This window comes from Cnephaeus nilssonii (genome assembly GCF_951640355.1).
Source record: "Cnephaeus nilssonii genome assembly, chromosome: 21".
Taxonomy (NCBI): domain Eukaryota; kingdom Metazoa; phylum Chordata; class Mammalia; order Chiroptera; family Vespertilionidae; genus Cnephaeus; species Cnephaeus nilssonii.
The window spans coordinates 8,511,526-8,536,531 of NC_137092.1; the positions used below are offsets into that span (position 1 = coordinate 8,511,526).

General features: G+C 57.0%; 1 protein-coding gene across 3 annotated transcripts in view; it reads right to left on the reverse strand.

Annotated features, from left to right (window-relative positions):
* Positions 1-21,079, reverse strand: part of SYT6 (synaptotagmin 6) — a gene marked incomplete at both ends in the record, with an annotated part of 47,504 nt that extends 26,425 nt beyond the window's left edge. For all 3 annotated transcript variants that reach the window (XM_079760487.1, XM_079760489.1, XM_079760488.1), the window contains 3 exons: positions 7,682-8,240; positions 9,606-9,933; positions 20,917-21,079. In XM_079760487.1, coding sequence (XP_079616613.1) covers positions 7,682-8,240; positions 9,606-9,933; positions 20,917-21,079 — 1,050 coding nt within the window. The remainder of the gene's footprint in view (positions 1-7,681; positions 8,241-9,605; positions 9,934-20,916) is intronic.
* Between the last annotated feature and the right edge of the window lie 3,927 nt (positions 21,080-25,006).

A 25,006-nucleotide genomic window follows, 5' to 3' on the forward strand; every position in this document is an offset into this window, starting at 1 on the left:
CATACATTATTCAGAGCAGCTCTGGCTGACCCAGCTTGGGGAGCAGTCTTCATGGGTCCGGGCCGGCAGCCCAGGCCCAGCCTTGCTCCCTTCACACCTCCCGGGGCTTCTGTGTGACCGGGACCCGCCCTGCGGGCCCCTTCTGGAAAGCTCTCCCTGTCTGCTTCCAACCCGGCTTGGTGCTGCCTGCAAGAGTCCAGACTCTCAGGAATTCAGGCAGGTTTCCAGGGATACTGAGGCTGGATGGAACGTCAGCTACAGTGAACCTTTCAAACTTGGGGAGGCCCATGAACCTCTCCTGCCCCTTTACCTCCCCCATTTCATCTTGTACCCTCTCCCTAGGAGGGCAGAGCTGCTTCCCTGCCCCCCCCCCCCCCCGCACTAGACTGGGAGGCCTGGGGGCAGGCAGGACTGGGGTTGAAGTCCTTGTATTCCTGGTACGTAGCAATTACACCACAAATAGCTGCTGCGTGCAGACAAGAAAGCCTGTCTTACGCGCGAGAAGTTCTTTCTAGATCCTTCCCCCAATCCAAAGAAAATAGAGAGCAATTACACCACAAATAGCGCTGCATGCAGACAAGAAAGCCCGTCTTATGCGAGAAGTTCTTTCTAGACCCTTCCCCCACCCCAAGGAAACAGAGAAACACACACTCTCCCCTCGGAGTCTCTTGGAGCACTCTCCACCTGCACTGCCGCCACAGCCAGGCCTGGAACCTCCCTCTTCTAGAAACTGTCTCAGACACATCGCACCCGACCCCGATTTCCTTTCTCCATCTCTCCTCCACTTCTGCACCTGGCTTGTCGCGCAGCAGCTGGTGACGTGGTAGTAAGCTTCCTGAACCGGCCTGTCCCCAACTGTGTGTGAGGGGCTCAAGGGCTTGGGGGCCACTGGGCATGCTCTGCGGTCCCCGTCGGCCGGGGCACGCTGTGGAGGGTTCACTCTTGGCCCCTGTTTCCACGGCCCAGCTCTACAGGTGCCCAGCGAAGCCCCTGAGCAGCACAGAGCGACACCGGGTGCGGGTTTGTTGAATGAAAGGACGTCAAGGTCCATGCCCACAGGAAGAATACTGGGAAGTGGCAGAGGAATCCCAGTGGCAGCACAGAGCTGCCCCTGAGAGAGGAATGAGAGAGCCTAACCAGGCCACATGGGAAAACCAAACAGTCCGGGGATCCCCTGACGCGCGGCCCAGTTTCAGGAGCAGAGTCACCACGCCCCTCGGGCCGTGCGAGGGCTGTGCTCTGCGCAGGAACTGGGTCAGAATCTTGGCTCCCACCGCTCTCTCTGGGTGGCTGGGTGAACCCTGGAGGGTATACAGCCTTGTCTCTATTTCTGTGCGGGGATGATAGTAAGGACTGTGTGAGGATGCAATGTGATAAAGCTGGCTGTGCTCTTGGCTCCTAGTAGGCGCTCAAGTACTAACCGGCATATCCCCAGCAAAGGCGCCAGGTGGGGAGCGGACTCAGCCCCAGTGTAGGCTGTGCCACGTGGGGAAGAGGAAGACAGCTTGTTGGCACAGCCGTCCCTGCGGCAGGAGAACCTCCTAGAGGACATTTCCCAGGAGCTTAAGGCAGTGGTCGGCAAACTCATTAGTCAACAGAGCCAAATATCAACAGCCCAACGATTGAAATTTCTTTTGAGAGCCGAAACCAACTTCTGCACACGGGCCACGAAGTTTCGATCGCACTGTACGTGCGCGCCCGCACGTGGTATTTTGTGGAAGAGCCACACTCGGGCCAAAGATCCACATGTGGCTCGCGAGCCGCGGTTTGCCGACCACTGGCTTAAGGGAAGGCCTGATTCCTCCTGACATTCAAGGGAGGTGGGGAGGTCTGACATTCTGCTCAGTGGCCTGTTATCTTGGGGGTTAGGCCTCGCCTGTGGAGACTGCACTCCAGAGATGGGCCACCTCCGTTCTGTGTCGGCGAAAGAGCCGAGCGCTTCTCTGTGGGAGAAATCCAGAATCTCAGCATCTCAGCACATTACAGCTGGCTTCCCACTGAGAAACCACAGCCCAGAGAGGGCAAGTCACTTTTCCAAGGTCACACAGGAACACGTGGTATAGCGAGGACAAGAAGTAAAATAGGAGTAATAATAGCCAACGACCAGTCAGAACAGGTGGTCTGGACCAAAGTGGGGGGGCAGGCCTGGGAGGGGTCAGTGCCCCTCAGGCCGAGCTAGAAGGAAAGGCACGGTGAGGAGGGCTCAGGAGGCTGCTCCGTGACAGCGTTCTCCTAGGCATCTTCCTTGTGTGTTTTATTTAATTTCCTGCTTATGCTACCACTATGAGCTACACACCATTATAATCATCCCCATTTTGTGGATGTGGAAACCGAGGCACAGTTTAGGTAATGTCCCCAAGGTCTGCAGGCTAAAAAGGGCAGAAGCTAGAATGCAGCACGGGTTTGTTTGGCACCAAAGCCTGAGCTCTTTGCACACACATGCACGCACATGTTGTGTATACACAAACACACATGCTCACTCTGACCTGGCGGGGACCTGGTAAGGCAGGAAGATGGCCGAGTCCATTAGCACCAAGCACAACACATATTTATGGCCCCAATTATAGCCTTCACCCTCCCTCCCCTCCCCGCCACCGCGAGGAGCTGGAATAGCGACAGGAATAGTGTGCGCACTGAGGTCTGAGGCCTCGGTAGCAATAAGTACAAGATTACAGAGATGTTAGCAAACCTGGTGACGGCGGCTCTATTATAATGATAAATCTACAGCTTTATGTAGAAATAATGAGCCTGGGAGCAGAAGGGAGGGGGAGGGAAGAGCAGGGTGACCAGCCAATCAAAGTTCTGGGTGGGGAGAAACAGGGCAAGGCGCTGGGAAAGCCCAGGAGACCATCAGGGGCCTTAGCCAAGCCAGGCAGGACGGGGGTATCGGGGCAGCCCTGCTGGGGATGGATTTAATGAACTCCCCCAATTCCTTCCCACGCATGGGCTTCTTGATGGGATGGGACAGTAGAGGCCTCCCACTGCCCTGGCGCGATTGGTTCGCCCGCTTCTCACCCTGCAGCCTGGAGGGGGGATAGCAGCTAGGCTTCCCTCCAGAACAACCTGGGGGTGGTGAGGCAACTGTCTGTCCCTGGTGGCTTAAGGTTTGCAATTAACAGAGCTGGACTCCTCTGACGTACACCCCCTTCGCTAGCCTTGAAGCTCCATGCCCTGTGGTTGTGGGAAACAACACCAATGCTCCAGGCTTGGCTGCTGCAAACCACCCAGAGTGCTGGGGTCGGGCCCAAACTGGGGCCCACGTGGGCCTGCCGGCCAGGGCTGGAGCTGATTCTCTGATAGAAGCAGGGGGAGCAATAAGGGGACGACATTCATGGACCCGTGTGACCTCAGAGAACCCTCCTGAGCCCCCTCTCCTTCCACCCAGCCTGTGGGTCACTGACCCCCCACTTCAGTGCAGACGACCTGACCCCACTGGTTAATCCCTTTGCCGCTTTGGACACAAACCATCTGCCTGAACCATACCTGAAGGAACACAGGCTGCGTCTCCCCCCACCAACCCCTGCTCCACCCATTTTCCAAATGGCTGCCTTCTCCAGGAAGCCTTCCCGGGTTGCCCAAACCCAACGCCACTGCCTCTTTAATAATCCTCCCCTTTGCACACCAATACAGACGGTCCCCGACTTTCAACGGTTCGACTTTATGATGGTGTCAAAGCTGCATATTCAATAGAAACCGAACTTCGAATGTTGGTCTTCCCCTGGGCTGGCAAGCTGTAGTCTGATGTTCTCATGATGCTGGCAAGCGGCAGGGAGCCTCAGCTCCTGGTCAGCCATGCGCTCACGAGGGAAAACCATCGGCACAATACAGTGTGTTAACTGTATCAGGTGATCTGTGCACAGCTGTAGGCTCAGTGAGGTCGGAGCATGTGTCAGGTGGGCTTGGCTAGGATGTGATGCAGGTGTATTACATGCATGTTGAGTTACTATGTTTTCAATTTACAGTGGGTTTATTGAGGCCTAATCCCATGGTCAGTCAAGGCGCATCTGTGCATAGTTGTGATTGAGCGAACTAAGCCATTGGTCATTCAACTAGAATGTGCTGAGTTCCTGATGACATGCTGAGCCCCGAGGGACACTCCAAGAGAAAGCCAAGTGTGGGACACAGCCATTCCCGAGCCACTGGGAGCACTTGGCAAGGCAGAATACGATTCGGGGTGTAACTGAGGGATAACGGGCAGAGTAAATCCAGAGGAGTGATGGCTGACTCAGGGATGCTGGGAAGGCGGTTGCTTTGGGCCAGGTAGAGAGGTGGGGGAAAGGCCTGCCCCACGGGGGGGAGGGGGGACACCTTGTGAGCAAAGGCCAGAGGCAGGGATGTCCGCGTGTTCAGGGACCAGCCTGCGGGGCACAGGTGCTGCGGGAGTTCTGAGCTCAGGGCCAAAGTGCAGCTCTAGGAAGGGAAGTGGCGGGCGTGAGACAGGAGTGGCTGCGCTCTGCTCCACCCGCACCGCGCAGGCCGCAGGACTTCACGTGCACCGAGTGCTCCATCATTCCTGGGAACTGTGACCTGGCCTTCTCTGGCCTCAAAATTACTACAACTTAGAGTCAGCACCAAAAATCAAACAAAACGAACATCCCTCCAAACAGATAAAAGCACCAGCCTTCTTTATTTCCCTCCCCTCTCCTTTGCCTGGTTCTTTGCCTGCAGGAGAGGTCCCCAAGGGCCTCACCGAGGCCGGACATCCAGCTCCGGGAGACAGCATGTGTGAGCCTGGCCACAGGCTCCTCAGCATCGGGAACTCCTGGCCTGGGCCCCCTCTGATCCTGGGCCCTCTGCTCCTGGGTCCTCTGCTCCTGGGCCCTCTGCTCCTGGGCCCCCTGCTCCTGGGCCCCCTGCTCCTGGGTCCCCTCGGCTCCTGGCCCCTCTGCTCCTGGGTCCTCTGCTCCTGGGCCCTCTGCTCCTGGGCCCTCTGCTCCTGGGCCCCCTCTGCTCCTGGGCCCCCTCTGCTCCTGGCCCCTCTGCTCCTGGGCCCCCTCTGCTCTTGGGCCCCCTCTGCTCCTGGGCCCCCTCTGCTCCTGGCCCCTCTGCTCCTGGGCCCCCTCTGCTCCTGGGCCCCCTCTGCTCCTGGGCCCCCTCTGCTCCTGGGCCCCCTCTGCTCCTGGGCCCCCTCTGCTCCTGGCCCCTCTGCTCCTGGGCCCCCTGCTCCTGGGCCCCCTCTGCTCCTGGGCCCCCTCTGCTCCTGGGCCCCCTCTGCTCCTGGGCCCTCTGCTCCTGGGCCCTCTGCTCCTGGCGAAAATACTTCCCCTTCCTCTTTGCCTATCAAGTCCCTCCCCACCTAGCTTAACCCCCATCATCTGGGAAAACTTTCCTGCTGTACAAATTCTCAGATCCAACCTCACAGTGTATATTACTTGCTACCGTGCATCGCTAGCTGCCGCATGGACAGTTCCTGTCTCCGTAACTGAATTCTGTGTGTCTGTGGGGTGCAGAGGCCGGCGTCTGTCCTGGCCCCCAGGGCCCGGCACGGTGTTCTGCCAGAGGAGGTGGGGGAGGACTGTCATGGTACTGATGGGCATGATAGGGTGCTGCTGATGTGGCCAGCACCTCCTGGACGCTCTGCCTTTTTCTGAAGCTGGGCTGCGGAAGGGAATGGGATGAGAGCAGGGACAGCCACCAGTTCTAGGGCCTAGGACTTATCCAGGTGCGGGTGTGCTTGGGCGGACTGCCTCCTCCAGGACTGGGGCTCCACTCAGGCCCGGAGCTGAAGTCCCAGGAGAGGGAGCACTCTGGTTAGAAGGGGGCTCCTTAGAGGGCTGGCCCTTGCGTCTCCTTCTCTGAGCCCCTGGGTCTCAGCCGCAGTGGGGGAGGATGAGCTGCTTGTCTCCACCTGCACAGTCACCATATGAAGCCGCTGCCTTAGGAGGCCAGCAGGGGAGGGCTGCACCCCATGTGAACTTCCGAGTGACTGATGGGCAGAGCTGCTGTGGCATCCGCCCCGTCTGCCCGCCCTGCTCTGGGTGCTGTTCTTGGGGTGACATTTCAGGCAAGTAAGGGTGGGGAGGTCAGAGTCAGCACCAGCTATGAGAATGGGGTGTCCCAGAGACAATGCCCCGGCCCAGGAACGGAGCCCACCAAGCTTTCTCTAGCTCTTAGAACACACCCAGGTGCTTGCCCTTTCTCACCAGAGCGCCCCCTACAAGTCCAACACAGAGATATCGCGTATTGGCTGTCCAAAGGGAGGGCCCGCAGACAGAGTGGGGTCCCGCCTGCTCCAGAGAAAGATCTGGGAGACAGTCAAGCAGTTCGCACCCAAGACACCAGATGAGAGGCCACCGCTGCCATATGGGAACACCCTGCTGGGCCCTCGGCGGCCTGGGCGGGCTTCCGGGGAGACACACCACTGACCCGCAGGATGCGATCACACCGCTCCCACAATACCCACCAGTGCCTGCAGCATTCCGTCTACACCAGACCCAAGAGCCCGCGACGTGGCCTCTCCAGTTCTGTGCCAGAGCTGCCCTCCCGCCTCTTAAAAGCGAACTGAGCCTCAGCTCCTCGAATCCTCTGGGTTAATTCCAGTTGAGTGTGAACAGCCCAGACACTCTCCCACGTGGGGTTTAGCCAGGTGCCCTTCGAGGCCACCCTCCCACACACACCCCCTCCCAGCCTGGCCTGGGCAGGCAGTGCCTACGAGAAGGGGCTCTGCCGTGTGGTGGGCACTGGGGTTGGTCATTAAGAACACCCGGTTCTCCTGGGCACACGGTAGGATGGCCCTGCCCAGCCCCCTGATATTAGGAGCGGCCTGTGTCTTGCTTTGGCTGATGAAATGTGAGTGGAAGTGACATGTGTCACTTCTGCGTGGAAGCTTTGAGAGACAGTCACAGTTTGCCACCTCCCCCTCCTCCTGCCATGGTCACGGGGGCACGTGTGGAGAGGAAGCTGTGGGCTTGGATCCCTGGGTAACGAGGAGGAGCACAGTCCAGGCTAGGCTGCAGAACACGGGTACCATGAATGAGAACTCGCGCTTGGGGGCTTTAAGCCAGCGATTTTCAACCTTTTTCATCTCATCACACATCCACTAGTGACTAAAATTCTGCAGCACACCAAACAAATATATGTTTGCCCATCTGACAAAATAATAGGATAATTTTCATTCATTTATACCAGATGGCTATTGTGTTGGCTGTTGTCATTTTTTTATTTGACAGCTAAGGGAAAAGAGGTCAGTGCCCCTGACTAAATAGACAGGTATTGCATGTTTTAAAAATTCTCTCGGCACAGCGGGTGAAAATCGCTGCTTTAAGTCACCAGATCCTAAGATCGTTTGTTGCTGGGGCATTACCTGGCTCATCCTAACTAATGTAGCCTGTTCTTGATTGCCTTTGATTCAGTCTATGGGCCTGGCCCCCTCCTTACCCACGGTCAGAGAGACATATGTCATTATCCTATAGGTGGTAAACATGAGGCCCAGCAGGTAGAGAGAATCACCTAGAACTTGTGATCAGACGCAATCGATAAACATTCCCTTCCCTTCTCACCAACCACAGGGCGAGTGCAAGGACTCCCTCAGGGTAGGCGGGGCTACTGGTCAGTTCCCAAGTCCCTCTTCACATCCTGAAGGGCCAAGGCCCACCTGTCCCCCGGGTGAGGGGGCTGGGACATGTCCCACTCCACCTAGAACTAGGGATCCTCAAGAAGCGGGGGGCGGAGCTGTACTCACGCTCGTGGCATACTGGATGTCCTTCCAGATGGAGGTTTCCCGGGACAGGTCGGAGGCCTCAAAGAGGTTGTCGAGGATCACCTCCCCGATCATGTCATGGCGGGAGAAGCGGTCGAAGTCGAAAACACTGAGGTGCAGCTTGCGGTCAGCCAGCTCCTCGTAGGGCACGGGGAAGTGGAAGCTCTCGTCGAAGGTGGGGTTCAGGGTCTTGCGGTGCACCCGCGTCTGCTGCTTGCACTTGCGGTCGGGCAGGAGGTAGATCTTGACGTAAGGGTCAGAGCTGCCGCAGAAGTCCTTGGCAGGGAGGTCGAAGGCCTTCAGGATGCGCACGATCAGGGTCTCCGTCTCGTAGTCGTAGCGCAGGGTGAAGTTGATCTTCCCGCAGCTCTTGGCGGCCTCGGACTTGGCATCATCCCCGTCCACCGACTTCTGCTTGTACAGCTCAGGCTTGATGCGGCCGATGCTGGTGGGCTGCTCTGTGGCCGGTGGCAGCTCGTGGCCGTAGTCCACGCTGGAGACGTGCATCTGCCGGGGCAGGTGGCGCTTGAAGGACGTGTGCCTGGCGGAGGGCGGGAGGGGGCAGAGGGCGTGGTCAGAGCTCAGGGGAAGGGGATGTAGGCCGGCACCCCCTTGCGCCCCTCCCTGGCCCTGGCTCATCCTCCCCACCATGGGGGCCCCTTTCCTTGTGCACACACTTTGTGTGCGGTACATCTTAATATATGTAAAGTAGTTGCGATGGGGCCTGGTATAGAGTAAGTCCAATACACATGAGCCATTGCTTGCATTCGCATTCTCCCTGGTTTTCTACCACCTACCTGCTGTCTAGGTTTCTTTCCTAGTAGATGTGCCTTCAGTTCCCACATTAAACCATGAGATCCCTTACGAGCAGGGCCATCCTTTCCTCTCTTGGAGGTGGGAGGTGGCTGGTGGCTGGTGGCTGTCCCTCCACCACGGCCCCATCACCATAGCTAACGTTACTGGGCTTTACAGCCCGGCTGTACACGTTCATCCTGGCTCTGCCACTGTCTCGCTATGCGACCTTGGGCCAGTTCCTTAACTTCTCATTGCTACAAAATGAGGGTGATAAGAGGAGCAATTGCATAGGGTTGCTGTGAGGATGAAATGAATTCATACATATAGAGTACCTGTTAGAACAGGGCCAGTGAATACCAAGTAGTGACATGTCACTATCACAGGGATTCTTTCATGGGCTCCTCACAGCAACCCAGGAGTCATTAGCTCTGTTTTACAGTGGGGAGGAGTGAGGCTGAGGAACGGTGAGCGACTTGCTCAAGGCCATACGATGAACTCTGTCAGCGTGACCCAGCCCTGTCATTCCAGGCCCCCAGCCTGGAGACCAGGCCTCCTTCCTTCCGGCTGGTCCCCTGGGAGCTGGGGGAGACACTGCAGGGACCAGGAACCCACAGAGCCCTGCGTTTGGAAGAAACACAATGCCTCACGCCTGCACGCATCACTTCTGTTAGAAGTGTTTCTGGATTTAGAGCAGATTTTTGTGATTATGTGGGGTTGTTGGTTTGGGTTTTTCAGTTGAAGAATGCCATGTATACAACCGCTGTCGTGTGGGGAACTCTGCCAGCGGCTACCAAGAAATCCTCATTCTCCAAACGCTCCTGCCCGCCCTCCCGGGCACGCAGACTCCAGCCCCAAGGCTTTGTTGACATATCCCTAGCCGCCCACGAACGTTCATGCCTCTGGGCCTTTGCATATTCTCTTCCCTCTGCCTGATGTCTTTCCTTCCCTCCAAACACCCAACACCTCCTAGCTGATCACCCACCATGGAGCACATCCTCCGAAATGTTCTCCAATCACAGTTCACTTGTTATTACCTCTGGCCTCTGCCCCTCGCAGAATCTCTTTATTGAATCCGGGAGTGTGGGGTGAGGGCAGGGAGGGCACCCCTCACCTGGTGGATGACGCTGGCTCTGTGGTCTGTCGCTGCAGCCGCGTGTGGCGCACGATGTGCTCTCTGACCGACATCTGCACCTCGGCCGGGATGTCCGGGGACGTGTGGCTGATCTTCACGGCCGCCTCCAGGAAGCCCAGGGTGCTGGGGTCCTTCAGCTTGTCCGCCATGGCGCCTCTGGAGCTGGGGGCCTTAGCAGAAGAGGGACTGGAGGTCTCCTTGTTCCTCCAGGGCGTCCAGCGCAGCTTCCAAAAGAGAAAGAGAAAAACTGCCACCAGGGCCACGGCACACACGGTCACCACCACTGCGAGGAGGCCGACAGAGGTGCCTGCCCTCGGCGTGCGCCAGGCAGGGAGGGACAGGCGGACAGAGGCGGGAGAAGCGGGCAGGGCCGTGGAAGAGGGAGCACACACAGGGACAAAGACGGAAGAAGAGAAAAGAATGGCCGTGAGAAAGCTGCCCAGGTGGAGGGGACATGGCTGTAGGTAGACGCTCCACAGTCCACTGGCCTTCACCCGTGCCTGATTTCACAGCTCCCCCTCCCCCCACTGCCAGCTTGGGGAGCACCTTACTGCTTGTTGGCTTGTGCACGGGGAAGGGAAAGTAATTTCAATAACAGCCTAAGCAAATGTGCAGACTCGTGAAGCATTCACATTCGGATGCCGTTTGAATTTCTATTAGAGCTGTTACGATGGCCGGGCGTATGGCAGGGTCATTTTGGGGCACAGCTCTCTTCCTCCACAGGCTGAGCGGCCTTGGAGATCGGAGGCTCCAGGATCTCACCCTCCGCCCTCCCCCTGCCCCTCACGGAGCCCAGAGCGGGAGCTCAGTAAGTAATTATTGATTTGACTTGCAATGAATGAAATCCTGCATCATCGCTTTGAGGGCCGATATTAGGTCTAATACTTCTTCTATACTTAGAACTCTGCGCGTAGTAGGCTCCATAAAGACTTGTATTAAGTTGGAATCCGATGCACACCGTTTATTTCAAAGCTAAATACAAATGATCCCTATAAGCTGTCTCTTCTTTTTTCCTCATTCCTGTGGCTATTTGAGAGCGCTACTGTAAAACTGGTATTTTTGAATGTTGGTTCAGAGGTGGGCGCTCACTGCCCGACCCCCAGTCCACCCCTGCCCCCAGCAGGATGGCCGTTATCCCCAGAGAGCTGAGGGGATGCCTCCCTCTGGGAGAAAGGATTGAGCAGACCTCTTGTCCCACCTGTAGGAAAGGCCTCTTGAGCCCAGGACCTGAGTAGAGAGGTCAGAGGCTCTGAAGCAATGGTGCCCGGCAGGTGTGCACAAAGGTCACCTGTGGACAGGCCAGCAGGGAAGTCCTGTATGCTTACATGATGACTGGAAGATTGAGATTCCACTGCCATCACCACCAGATTTTTAAAATATATTTTATTGATTTTTTACAGAGAGGAAGGGAGAGGGAGAGAGAGTTAGAAACATCAATGAGAGAGAAACATCAATCAGCTGCCTCCTGCACACCTCCTACTGGGGATGTGCCTGCAACCAAGGTACATGCCCTTGACCAGTATCGAACCTGGGACCCTTCAGTCCGCAGGCCAACACGCTATCCACTGAGCCAAACCGCCCAGGGCACCACCAGATTTTTTGCTACTCCTGCAAAGGACAGATGACTTGGTGCCTAGCCTTGTCCTCATGCCTGGTGGGAACATTTGGAGGGGTGTGTCCTCACCAGTTCCACCCCCGGTTCCCTGCCTGGCCCCTGCAGCAGGCCTGTGAGTTTGCAGCCCCTGGATTATCTTGTTCCGATGCCTTAAGAATCTTACGAAGATGAGAAACGACCCTACAAGTACGAGGCCAGGCTGTGCTTCTCTGCAGGTGGGAGGAGTGGTCTAGAGAAGGGACTAGGCTGGGGTCACAGGTCAGACACAGAGCCTGGACCAGGGTCCAGAATGTCCACCGCCCAGCCTGAGGCTCTTTCCACCGTCCCAGCCTGTTTGTCCCTGATTAAGCTGTCGGCTACTGGAACCCTGTGTTTTTTTATGTTCGTCTGACTCAGGGCCTAGCACAGAAACTGGCCCATGAGAATAAATGAGTGAATGAATGAATGGCACAGAAAGGAGCTGTAATTATCTCTCAACCAACTTTGCTGAGCATCTGTCTTGGGCCAGGTGCTAAGCTCTGCTTGGAGCACAGAGATGCTAGGTCCCTCCTGGGGGGACCCAGCGTTCTCTCACGGCATGCAGGCCCCAGGGAAAGCGGTCCCCCATCCAGAGGGGCCTGACAAGGAGGTGAGGACACCAGCCACCCTCTCTGGGAGCCACCACTGCCTTCCGACTCCCTCGCTTGGAGTACTGGCCTTGACCAGCTACCGCTTTATGAACAGGGAGTAACAGCAGAGAACCCTCAAGTCCTCGGTCACCTGCACCAACCCCCAGGCCCCTGCACAGAGACTCTGGAGCCTTTCTGGGCCAGAGGAGCCGGAGTCAGTCCTTCCCCGGAGATGGAAGGTCTCCAATGGGGTGTTGCATGCATCCAGGGGGTACAAGAGAAGAAATATCAGATTGTTTTAATATCTATTTACTATCTTAAAAATAAGACATCAAGCTCTGGCCAGTGTGGCTCAGTTGGTTGAGCGTTGTCCCGTGCACTGAAAGATTGCCGATTCAGTTCTCAGCCAGGGCACATGCCCAGGTTGTGGGCTCAATCCCCAGTGTGATCCCTGGTTGGGGTGTGTATGGGAGGCAGCCGATCGATGATCCTCTCTCTCTCTCTCTCTCTCTCTCTCTCTCTCTCTCTCTCTCTCTCAAATTAATAAAAACAGTTAAGAAAATAAGACAAAAACTTGAACATACATACAGGTTGATAGTAATAGAAATGATGGCATGTTATTATTGTAATTAGGTCAAGTTATCGAACATTACCATGTCCAAAGTACAAAGTGCTTTTTATGTGTATTACTCATACTCCCCAGGGAAATGGGCCTGGCTATTATCCCCATTTTTCAGATGAGGAAACTGAGGCACAGAGGACTGACTTCACTGCCCAGAGTCACACAGCTCGAGTGGTGGCGCTGAGATACAACCCAGGCTATTCAGCTCTGCAGTTCTCTCTATTGATGTGTGGTATACATCAACAGGGACCATAAACACACCATTTCCTTAGGCCCTCAGCCCCTGGGGTGCTCGAGAGCAACCACAGACAGATGCCTCCTCCTTCTGAGTATCTGCCAGCTCTAGCCCCTTGACCTCTGCTCTCTGTTACAGCTGTGCTGGCTGCCTTCTCTGCAGTGAGTCATCTTAAAACAAAAGGTATTTCTAGGACTTGGCTTTCTTTTGATCATACATCTTACTTGCTCTGGTAGTAATTCGAATTTTAATGAGGAAGGGGGAGAGATGGGGGGACCCAGAGAGCATGGAGTGCATTTAAATGCTCAGCCTGACAAAATACTGAATTCCTAAATGAAAAGAGAGGTGGGGCAGGGGGCGGGCCGAGGGAATCAATTCTTCCTCCGTGTGGTTGCTATTTTGAACGCTTCTCCGCATGACCCCCTGCTGTTGTTCCCTCGAAGCTGTGATTAAGGGAGGCAGGGGTATGGGTTCCTGGGAATCAGCGCCCAGCGCTCCAAGCTGGTTATGTAAGGCCAGCAGGCCTTCCGCTGCCCACCGGATCTTCTCCCTGGACACCTCCCAGGCAGGCACTGTGAGGAGATCCGGGTCCTGGTGCTGAGTGGGTTCACCCTCACAGGGGATGGATGGAAGGAGGTGAGCAAGGCTGGTAAGAGCAGAATTAGGCCAGGGCAGGGGATAATTGTACAGGACTTAGCCCCCTTCAAATCACTACATATGGCCTTGAACTCAGCCAGCCCGCGTAGCCTGGTTAAAGGTGCATCGAGGCCGGGAAGGGTAGGCTCTCAGAGGCCTGAGGACCGTGCAGAGGCCCAGATCACCGAAGCCAGCGGTCGCCGACCTTTCAGACCTCACAGATCACCAGTGGACCGCGGACCACCGGTTGGCGACTGCTGACCTAAGCTATGTGCCTCTCCACCCTGCCTGCTGGGGCCAGTGGGCCAGGACGTGTTGCCCTCACAGGTGCACAAGTAGCCTTCAGAGCCTTTTCCCCACCCGTGTCTTATTTGAATCACAGCTCCGTGAGGCAGATAAGAGTTGATGGGCAGCTCAGCCACTGTTTGAGTCCTGATCTAGTGCACTTCATATGGATACCAGGCACCGCTTCATGACCAGACAGAGGCAGCCCTCTCATAAGGGCAAAGGCCCTGTCACAGCCCCGGAAACAGAAAGTGCTTCCTAAGTATTGGTATTCTTCCCCCATCTTCCTTCTTTATTTCCCCTGCAGCCTGGAGAGAAAGAAGCATGGCCCAGAGTCAGATTGGGCTCATTCAGTGTCCCTCTCCACTGGCTTTAAACTGTGTGGCTTTCACAAGCTACTTAATCTCTCAGCCTCGGTTTCCTCATCTGTACAATGGGTATAATGATAGTATCTACCTCAGAGGGGCATTGTGGGATTTCAGTGAGATCAAAAGTATATCAGAAATGCTAAGGACAGTGCTTGGAAGGTAGTAAGCAACATAATAAATATTAGCTGTTCTTTAAAATATATTTTTTTATTGATTTCCGAGAGGAAGGGAGAGGGAGAGAGAGATAGAAACACCAGTGATGAAAGAGAATAACTGATCGGCTGCCTCCTGCAGGTTCCACACTGGGGATCAAGCCCGAAACCCAGGCATGTGCCCTGACCGGGAATCGAACTGTGACCTCCTGGTCAGCACTCAGCCACTGAGCCATGCTGGCCGGGCAGCTATTTTTATTGGAAGTACCTGCTTCAGGTTTTAAATATCCCCTCATTTTGAAATTTATTTTGTTGGCAGAACACTTGCAAGCCATGAACTCTAATACACAGAGATCGCTCTAACTTTATCATTACCAACCAGGAACACACTTACTAGCAGAAACACTGCATTTCATACACAGCCAGGTCTCTCTCCAGCTCAAGACATACGGGCACCATAGGAAAGCGCTCACATCTCCAAGTCTCTCAGTCAATACTCATGTGCTTGGTCCTTGTCCCGTTGTTTTGCTGTTGCCCTCACCTGCCAGCTGGTGAGCAGGAGTGAGCTCCAAAGGAAAATCGTAAAGAAAAGTCAACAACTGAGATTGTGCAACGCTTTCACAACGCTTTTCTTGGAAATTGGAGGAAAGAAGTCCTTTGCTCAATGTGAGGCATGAAACACCTTCATCGGGGCGTCAGAGGAGCCGGACTGCACAGGCACCTGCTTTGGGAAACCATTCTGGCCAGTTACCCAGCAGCAAAGAGCTTTGGAACTAGGCGTGGGAAACACACCCAGGGCCCTGGCACTATGCGAGGGCGCGTGGCTCCTAGGCCCGGCTGGGGAAGCGGGTTTTACTGGGGCTCAGATGCGGGAGGACATCTCCCGTGAGCACCAGCGCCAGAATGACCACAGAGCATGTCCACCCACATGTCCGATTGTGTGACCTTGAACAACTACTTCACCAAACCTTGGTCTCTTCTTTTATTTAATGGGATTCTAACTATCCCTACTTCACAGACTCGCTGTGAACATTAAAGAAACGAAGACTTTCAGCACAGCGGCCAGGACATGGCGAATGCTCCCCAAATGTACACTGTTATTGTTCTTCATGCTTTGCTTTTTTTGGTGGAGGATAATCATTTCCTGCATACGGAATGGACCCAAAGCTGGGCCCTCTGAGGCAAAAGAGGGGGACACCAGCCCAGAGGCGGAGCGTCTGGCCCTCCGGCCCCTCTCCTGTCCCGGGAAGTTAAGATCTTCCTGAGGGACCTGCCTGTCACCTTAAGTGAGGCTGTCTGGCATGGGTGATGGCTCCTGGCCTCCCTCTCTGGCCGGGAAATGCTGGGTTATTAATTAGCAACCAGGGCTTTCTTATCTCCACGACTGACACTTCTTTCTCCAGACACAGAGCCCCGGTGCCCCCGCCCTCTCTCCACCCATAATGTTAGGATTCATCTGTGGCTCTTATCGCTTGCTATTGTCCCCGTTTTTCCAATGGGCTTCCATGTCAGGAAAGTCCGTTTTGTAACAGTAACAGGCATTTTCGTTAACAGATTGTAATTGAAAAGATAAACTGGGGAGAGGAAGTGAAAAGAAAGGACCATTTTCCCCTGCTCCCCTCAAATCTGGAGAAGGCTGCAGGGCGAGGGGCTGTCATTCAGACGCAGACGGAGACAACGCGACTCAGAGACCCAGAGCCGGAAAGCAAAAACCACAGAGGCTCAAGCCTGGAAGGAAAGGGCCTGGTCTGGGACTGGAAACGCCTCTGGGCATTATTACTCCAATATTAATAATGTCATGTTATTTGTTACTTCCTTCTATGTGGTCAGCACTGTCCCCCCTTACACGATCGCACTTCATCTTTAAAGCCTCCCTAAGAAATTAGCATTCACCTCTCAAAGACAAATCAATTAAGTTTGGAGACGTTAACTAAGTAACTTGTTCTGGAGAACATCGCATTAAGTGGAAAAACTGGGATTTGAACCTGGGACTTTCTGACGCTCGAGTCCAGGCTCCTGAGCCAGGCCTCCGAGGGAACCGCAGGCTGAGCTGAAGAACTGTCCAGTTGAGGGCCGGGCAGAGGAACTGGGGCAGCATCTCTTCGTTATAAACAGGAGAGGCTGGGGGCCATCCTCTGCTCTATGACCTGGCCCTGCAAACCTGGGCAGAACCTGGAGAGCAGGCTGATGGCCAACCTCCTCATCCCCATCCTTTCTTCCCGGAAAGAGCAGACACTGCGGGTTACCCACCAGCCACCAGGCAAATCACCTACGGCCCCTGGAAAGTCTCACTGCCGAGATGTACCTGAGAGATACCTGTGTGTGTGTGTGAGTGTGTGTGAGTGTGTGTGGGGGGGGAGGGGGAGCAGGGGCTCTTCTGTTCCGAGGCGCACGGACGTGATCCATTCATAATGAGCTCTGCCGAGGCTTGTAAATTTATTAGGAGAACCTGGTGTAATTAAAATTCCGGGTTAGCAGGAGGGGGAGTGGAGAGACTTTGCTTTCAGAGATCCAGGCCAAAGTACCGATGGGGATAATTAGCGGAGTCCAAACAGAAAAGGAATTAATGCTCCCGAAAAGGCCGTGATGGGGAGAGACAGTGCTGAGCTAATTACGGCCGCACCACGCTTTCTGACTGGCCGCCGCTTCCACCTTCATTAAGGGCTTCAGAGATAAGACGGGGCTGATGGGGAGTGTCACAGCTAGCAGCGCATTGGCATTCATTTAGCAGTTCTTAGTGTTATTTTGGCAGATGGTGACTGGACCTCTCTGCCTGGTTGGTCAGGGCATGTGGTCCCTCTGAATGTGGGGTGATGGGGGGCGGGGGGATGGCAGACAGAGAGCCAGAAGATTCTTTACCCTCCACCCCACTCTCCTGTTTATACCTGCAACTCGTCAGGGGAAAGGTCTGCCTGGGCCCATGTGGAGCAAGAAAAACAGATCCGCAATAGAGAGAGAGAAGGGAGGGATGAGGTGGTGCCACATCCCTAAAGCGTCCCGAGCTGGAGGGCCCCCTGACTTCAGTTCCTACGTGTGGCCCAGGCCTTCAGTCCCAAGAGACCACTTTTTCTAAGCAGGACCATCGGGGGTGCCACCAAGCTCGGTGGGTCTTTCCTTCCCCCTTTTATCCTCCACTTCAGACAGCCCCACACAGACCCTCCAGAAGCCTGGCCTGATCCTATGCCTCCATCTTCGTCCTCATTATCTGCAGCCACATGTTATCTGCAGCCCAACTCTGAGGACAGGGAGCACAGAGCGACGCTACCACAGTTAGAAGAGAACACGTCTTGTACAGAGCCGGAGGGAGGGAGCATTCTGGATCCACCTCCCCACTCTTGATGTCCCCGCAGTCGGGAGAAAACCTCTAGAACTCTAAGTACAAGGCTCTACCGCTCCAGCGTGCTGGAGCCTGGTTCTAGAATCCTGATGCTCAAGGCACACCAGAGGATGAGAATGCCACCAGGCCAGGTGAAATGCCGGGATTCTCAAAGGAAGGCAAAACCTGCCGACGGCCTTCCTCCCAGCACGGAGGGAGGGAGGGGCTGATCATAACAGAAACAGGACTTCTGTGTTTGGATGACACGCTGTGCATTTAATGTGGCATCACAAGCAGGGACAATATTATCTGTGCTGCAAACAGACAACTTCAAAGCCGGTGGCTGAATCAAAGTACATCTCCAGTGTCATTAGAGAAGCGAACAAACATCGCATACATCTCATGGCCATAGGTGAGCAAGAGAATAACCATTCCTGGCTGTCAGCTGCAACAGGGCCGGCAGCTCAGGGTCTCCCCGCAGGCTCCTGCATTTGCTGGAACACCTCCAAACCCCTGCTAGCTTCCTCCAATCCAGAGCCCAAGCTACCCACACCCAACGCTTTAAAACTTGGCCTATGGGAAAAGTTGAAAGATGGAGATGGCCCACCCGTGTCCCCTGGTGGGGGTGGGAGGCGTGTATCTAGGAGGAAACAGACCCTTTGCCTTTAGAGCTTTTAAAGAAAAGGGGGACTTGCTTTTAGCTGGGACAGTTTGCGTCGAGGTGTGGGGTCTGGTTGAGACTGGCTGTGCAATTCCTAGCACAGACCCTGGCTTAGAATGGGTCCCGGTAAATGACAGTAGAGTCTGAATCGCCATTGTTGGATCTCAGGGTGTTACTAGAAACCCCACGAGGTAGAGACTTAGAGCAGGAGGAAAGCAGGGGAAACGTACAATGATAAAGTGGACTGGGCATGCGCTAGCCACTTGCATTTTTCATGTAACTGCAAATGGAAAAAACAAAACACACAGCATTCTCTGACTGGAGACTCTGGACCCAGGCAGTGGCTCTGGGATGCAGGGAGCAGGCTGGGAGGTGGGATCCCCGGAGGTCCGGTCCTGAATGCTACAGCATCTCCCCAGACCTGTGCTCACCTAAACGGCTAGATCCCAAAGCAGCTCTCACCCTCTTTCTTTCTTTTGCTGGGAGCCAGGACCCCCTGCTGCCTCCCCCATCCCTTTCAGCCCCCCAGCTTGGCCCCCAGGGTTCCTGAGGCTTGTGGCTCATCAGGGAAAGTTAAAGCCCCCGAGGGCTGCAACTCAGGCTCGCTTTCAGAGCAGCCCGTGGGGCAGACACTGGTTCGTCTGGGCCCGCTGGCTCACTGTGCAGCCTTCGCTCACCCTCAGCCTGGTGGTCAGGTACCTGTCACTCCAGACGACAGGGTGTCCCTCTAGTCAGAACACCAGTGCCTCCTGGGATCAGGATGTCACACACACACACACACACACACACACACACACACACACCCAACTACCCCCAGCCCCAGCATTTCTGCCCTGGACAGACAGGAGGGGCAGCCTCCATTCCAATGGAACTCGACAGGTGTTCCCCCACCTTGTATTGTCCCCTTTAGGGTTGGAGGGCTCAGGACTAGCATTGAGGGCCCCACGGGGGTGTTCATTGGAGGAAGGATGGAAGGGAGCCCGAGGCAGGCAGGAAGAGCCTCCCTGACTTGGGGAAAGTTGTGCATCCGGTGGGTATGGATGGATGGGGAGTTGGGTGGTGTAGGGGGTGATGGCACCGGAGAACCAAAGTCTAATAACACGTGCTGGGTCTAATCTAATCTGAGATTCTTCAAGAGGGAGAATCAAACCCTCCCACCTCCATCACCGCACCGCCCTCTAAAAGTTCCTCGTGTCTAACCTGAGTCCCTTCTGCTGTCGCAATGAAGCCCTCGATTAAACATTGCCAAGGCCAGAGAGAGAGCGGCGCCTCCTACACCCGCTCGCAGAGCTGAGATGGGCCCCACCTCAGGCTGGACACGGACCCTCACACACAGGGTCCACGAGGCCCCTACCTCCTCCCTCTCCCCGACCCCCAGGGGCCGTTCCTAACCCAGGACCTACCTATGGGCCTGACCTTTAACCTCCAATGAAGACAGGACCCTGGACCCGCGGCCTCTGGGGAGCTTACCCCACCGGTCCCCGCTCGGGAACCGCAGCTTGGATCTCGGGTGGTCCCGGGAGACGTGCGAGGAGACGAAATTCCCGCCTCTCGCACGCAGCCCCTTCCTCCCTTTCCCGCGCCGCTGGCACGGAGCCTGGGGCAATCTCCGCGCACCCCAGGCCCGGCGCCACTGGGGTCAGGGTGGGGGACAAGGAGGACTGGAGTCTGCGGAGCGAAGGGAACCTGGGCGCTCTGGTCCCCGCAGGACCTCCCCACCCCCACCCCGCATTCTCCGAGGCCTCGCGCGCCCCAGCTCCTCCCCGCCGGAGGGGCCGCGACCCCTTCCTCCCTCCCGACGTCGGTTTCGGGACAAAGAGGCTCGGCTGCAGCGGGCGCGCGTGGCCGCGCGGCTCTGGGGCCCGCGGGCCACCACCTGCCCACCTCCCGCGCTCCCGCCGCCGGGGCGCGACGCGCCATCCCCGCTGTCGCGACTCGGGGAGACGCTGCCGCCCCAGCCCTGACCCCGCGGGGCCCGAGCGCCGGACTCACCAGCTCGGGCGAGCTCGACTCGGCGTGGGCTCCCGGCCGGGCTCGGCGGCCACCCGGGCTGCGTCGGGCGCAGGGTCCGCGCCGTTCGGGCGGGAGGCGCCCGCTTGGCAAAGTCGGCGAGAGGCACCGGCTCAGTCGCGCCCCGGCCCCGAGTCCGAGTGAGTCAGAGAGGCCGCGGGAGCGAGTTATAGGCGGTGGGGGAGGATGCTGCGACACCTCCCACCCCGCCCCCCAGTGGAGGCGCGGGGAGCCGCTCGCAGCCGAGACGCCGGGACACAAAGACCGCGTGCCGGCCTCAGACCCAAGTTTCTCCCAGGGAGACCCAGGGGGCTCGGGCCGCGCTCCCCGAGAGAGCAGACAAACGGACGGACAGACCGACAGGCGGGCCCTGGGACCTCGACTTCCCGAGGAGACGAGTTATGTCCTCAGCCGGGATGTCCGTGGTCTGCTCGCTGCACAGACCCCTCCCCTGGCACATCGCCCCCAGGGCGAGCGCAGAGACGGAAGGGAAACTGAGGCCTCGGGGGGCGCCGCATCGCGGGGGCCCAGCTTTCCACGGTGTCCCCGCGGGGTCACACGGGAGGGGGGAGGGGTTCCTCTCCTACGGGGGCCCCTTCCCGCCGCGCCGCCTGCCCTGCGGGCCACGGGCCAGGGCACTGGCGGAGACTGGTTGCCAATCCAGGATCTGGAGCCTGAGTTCTCTCTCGGTCCCGGGCTCCCGGGGCCAGCGGGTTGGGGACTAGGGGGTGGACAGTCAGGGTGACGATCCAGGAAAGGAGGGGCCTCGGGTTTCACGTTACCTGCGTTGGCCGCGCTCGGACTCCGCTCTGGGGTCTGTAGCTCGAAGCTCTGACAAGTCTCCACGTCCAGCCCGAGAGGGGGCGGCCGGGCCCGGCACAGCGAGGCCAGGACCGCGAGCGCCGCCTGGCACCGAGCCCCCTCGACCCCCCACGCCCCGCTCATGCCCGGGACACCCAGGCCCTCGGTGCAGCCGCGGGATCGCGCGCCCGGCCGGACTGGGGCAGGGCAGGCGGCCCCAAGAAGACCCTCCCAGCAGCGGCCCCCTGCAGCTCCCTTGGGCTTTTAATCACTTCCCCGCAGGGTCTCCGCCCCTCACGTGGCATCCCGCACCCATCCCGCGGCAGCTGGCACGTCTGGCGCCTCTTGGCCGCCCCCTCTACACTTGGGGACCCGCCTGAGTCCCGGCGGGCTCCAGGAGATGGCACCTGGCTGTCCCGCACCCTGGAGGATGCAAGGCCCCGCGAGGGCCGGGGATCTGGCTCCGCGTTCACTGCCTGCGGTGACCTTGGGCCGCTCTGGGTCTCGATTTCCCTCTCCGTACGGGAGTATAATGATAACCAGTGCTTCACGAGCTGCCTGGGGATATAAAGATGGTGTTTGTGAAACGCTGGGTAAACTGCCACATGCCACACAAGTGGTGACGAAATAGAAAAACCTGTAACAGAGGATGCGACCGGCGGGTTTGGGGGACTTTGGCCAAGGCTCCTGACGGGAAAAGTTAGACTTGCCCTAAGTCCCAGCGTCGGAGGCAGAAAACCCTCAGACTGCGGGGCAATGCAAACTGCAAAAAGTCTTCGCGAGCCCCGCAATCCTGCGGTCCGCGGTACCGCATGTTGCTATGGCGACGGGAGGCAGCGGCCGTCTCTCTCCATGGCAACGGGAGGGGAAAGTTTCTGGAGAATAGGAATGGTGGGGGCCTTTCAAGAGGGCGCTGGGTTCCCACTAGACCCACCTCCCTGCATCCATACACCACCACGGTGTTGTATGTTGCAATTAAGCATCGTGGGGGCCAGAAAGACCAAAATTAAATGGGAGGATGGAGGCTAGACTTGAGGCAGAACTCCACTAGGGGAACTGTGGCGTGAGGTCCAGGAGCAGGTTGGCGGAGGGGCTCCGAGGCGCTTCGCTCAGCCTTGCAGAGGTCTGAGCCGCCACGGGGGCGCGCCCACGGCCTTGGGGCGGGGGGGGGGCGCGGGGGGGGCGGGGGAGCGGGGGGTGTTTCACAGAAGTCTTCTAGCCTCGTTGGCAGGTGGGCCCCTTCCTATGTGGTCCTCACCCGAAGCTCCAGGCGCGGGTCCCTTTGCCTTCCTAGAGCTGGGAAGGAAACTTTAGCTGGAGCCTCCGGAAGCCGCGGGGCTGGTGTGTACCCACCCGGGTGGCGGGTGGGGGAGGAAGGTCTTTCCTCCTCATTAACACGCTAATTGGAAGTGGCTCTGGTGGTGACTCACGTTTGGGCGGGAGGAGATTCTCGGAGCCCAGTTCCCGCAGGTCTGCACCATCTGCGCCAGCCGCGTGTCGACTGGGGACTGCAGGCAGCTGGTGCCCGGGGACAAAGGGCCTGCGAGGCCTGAGAGGACCGGGCCTAACCCAAAGGGCTTTCCCGGCCGGACCACTCCCTGGCTCTGTCCACGGTGCTGAAGGACCGGTGGGCGAGGGAACTGGGTTAGGGAAGAGGTAGGGCGGGCAAGTGCCGCGGGTTGGCAGCTTCCGCCCTGACCTCTGCAGTAGGAGAGGGCTGGAAGCCCTCTGCAGGTAGGAGGAACTCAGCGGGCGTGACCGGGGCGACTCTAGGCAATCCAGGCCGCCTTCCTGCGGGAGGTGTTGAGTTGCTGTCCCAAGAACAGTGGAGGCTGTGGAAGTCCCCATTCGCCTCCCAGTGCTCCAGAACCCACCTGAGGAGCCCAGAGGTTCTGCCACCACCACCCACCACCGAATGCAAAGCTCAGCACCTGGGGGAGACGGAGCGCAGAGGCCCTTGTTACCGGCTCATTAGCAGGTTCCCAGGTGCAGGTTTGTGTTTATGTAAAATACAAATGGGGAAGAACTGCTCTCTGCCGGTGTTTATGGCAACTCTGTCACTCCGCGGCGATCTCTCTCTCCCCATCTCGAGTTCCCGGGAAATTAGCAGAACAAAGCGCCTTGTTTTGCCTTTGCAGAGAATGAAAACAAAACAAAAACCCCACACACAGGATTCCAAGGGCCCAGACCTGTGATGCAGAGAAATCAATATTTTGCTTAACAATGAGGGGGAGGGGGAGAGGTTTTTACATCTAAACGGAAGGTAAGGGAGCCTGTTAGGAGTAGAGCAGGTGGCAGGAGCGGAGAATGAACAGATAATTTCTCATTGTTCCCGGATTCAGCCTCCACACTCGGCAGGCAGCTCTGCAGCAGCTCTGGCGCCGGCAGCTGCTTTGGACCTGGCACTTGTCAGCCGAACAGGGAGAAGGTCCTGCTCGGACAGGGCTGTGGGGAGGGCCGGGGCTCTCCGTCAGGCAATAACCACTGAATTCGGAGTGTGTGTGTGTGTGTGTGTGTGTGTGTGTGTGTGTGTGAGAGAGAGAGAGAGAGAGAGAGAGAGAGAGAGAGAGAGAGAGAGAGAGAGAAACACTGGGGAAAGAGACAGAGAGGCCGAGGATGAGACAGAGAACAGAGAGAGACAGGGACTGACACACATGGAGAATGAGAGGTGAAAGAGAAGCATGTTTTGTTTTGTTTCGAGTTGTACATTAAGAAAAAGAGTCACCCTAGCTGTCCTCCTCATGCCCTCTCCCCCAGGTCAGCTACTGATCTCTAGAGTCGTATCACCAGCCATAAAGCAGAAAACAAATCCTCATGGACAGACGGGGCCTTTTCCTCTCTAGACCCTCTTCCTCCCCCAGCCTGCTCTCAGAACACATCTGTGCTCCTTCCTCTATGAAGAAACCAAATGCACACGCGCAGGGTCCTCCCCAGGCCCGGGAGGGAGGGGACAGACGTGGGACGTTACCCCTCAGCGCTGTGTCTCAGAGGAAAACCATCCCTGGCTTAGGGGTGTGGGGAGAGAGGGAGGAGCAGAGACGGTCAGCATGGCATAGCGGCAAACAAGGGCGCTGGGCAGGGCACCAGCAGGCTGGGTTCCAGGGCTGGTGCACCAAACCAGCCACGGGGCCATCACCTCCCATGGCAGGGCATCATTTTCCTTATCTGCAAGATGATGAGCTTGAATGAGGACCTCTTTGGGGCTCCTTCCAGCAGCAGCATTCTAGAATTTTACAGGAAGGGAAGGGAGGAGACTGAGGGGGGCAAGAGGGGAGCTGGACCATGGAAAGGCAGCTTTTCCTGGCTCTGAAGAAGAGGGTGGTGGTACAGATGTCCAGGCTCACTTAGGGCTTCCCCTCCCCCATTGCTCTTGCTTTTACCTCTTCTGCAGCCATGGCTGGAGCATCCGGAGTCTGGGACCCCCCCCCCACACACACACCCCTCCCCTACCACTGGCCAGACTGCTCAGAAGCAGAGAGGGGACTTGGAGGTGGGGGGGGGGGGCAAGGCCAAATGAGAGGAGGTTTGAGACAGAAACCAGCACTCTCCCACTCCTTTGCCTCCTCTCCTTAGAAAAAGCCAAAATGCACACCCTCTGCCCCATGCCCAAGTCTCTTAGGCAGTGGCCTGGAGACTTGGACAGGTTCCCACCCTGCTCTGAGCAGCAGTGCCCTGTTGAGTTCTGCTACAAATAAAAGAAACGAAAACAAAATAATAATTTCTTTTTAAAATCTCAGCCTCAGTAGGAAATTGCTAATGCTGTAGGCGGGAAGAAGGAGCTCCTTTGACATGAGCTGATGTGTCATATTGTCTTTCCATCTCAATGCAATTTCTAAATAAGGAGCCCTCTCCTCGCTCCCTCCTCCTCCCGAGCCCCCAGCGGAGATGTGAAGGGAGCAGTCTGACATTCCTTCGTAGCTGGGTTGTCTGACGTGCAGGGGCAGGCAGAGAAAGAGACACAGCGGACCCCTTGCTTTGTCACATACGGGGGCTCTATCCCAACTTTGAGGGCCTCTGACCTTCCCCCATCTCCTGCTTACTGAGGCACTTTCTGCAAAGGTTTTAAATTTA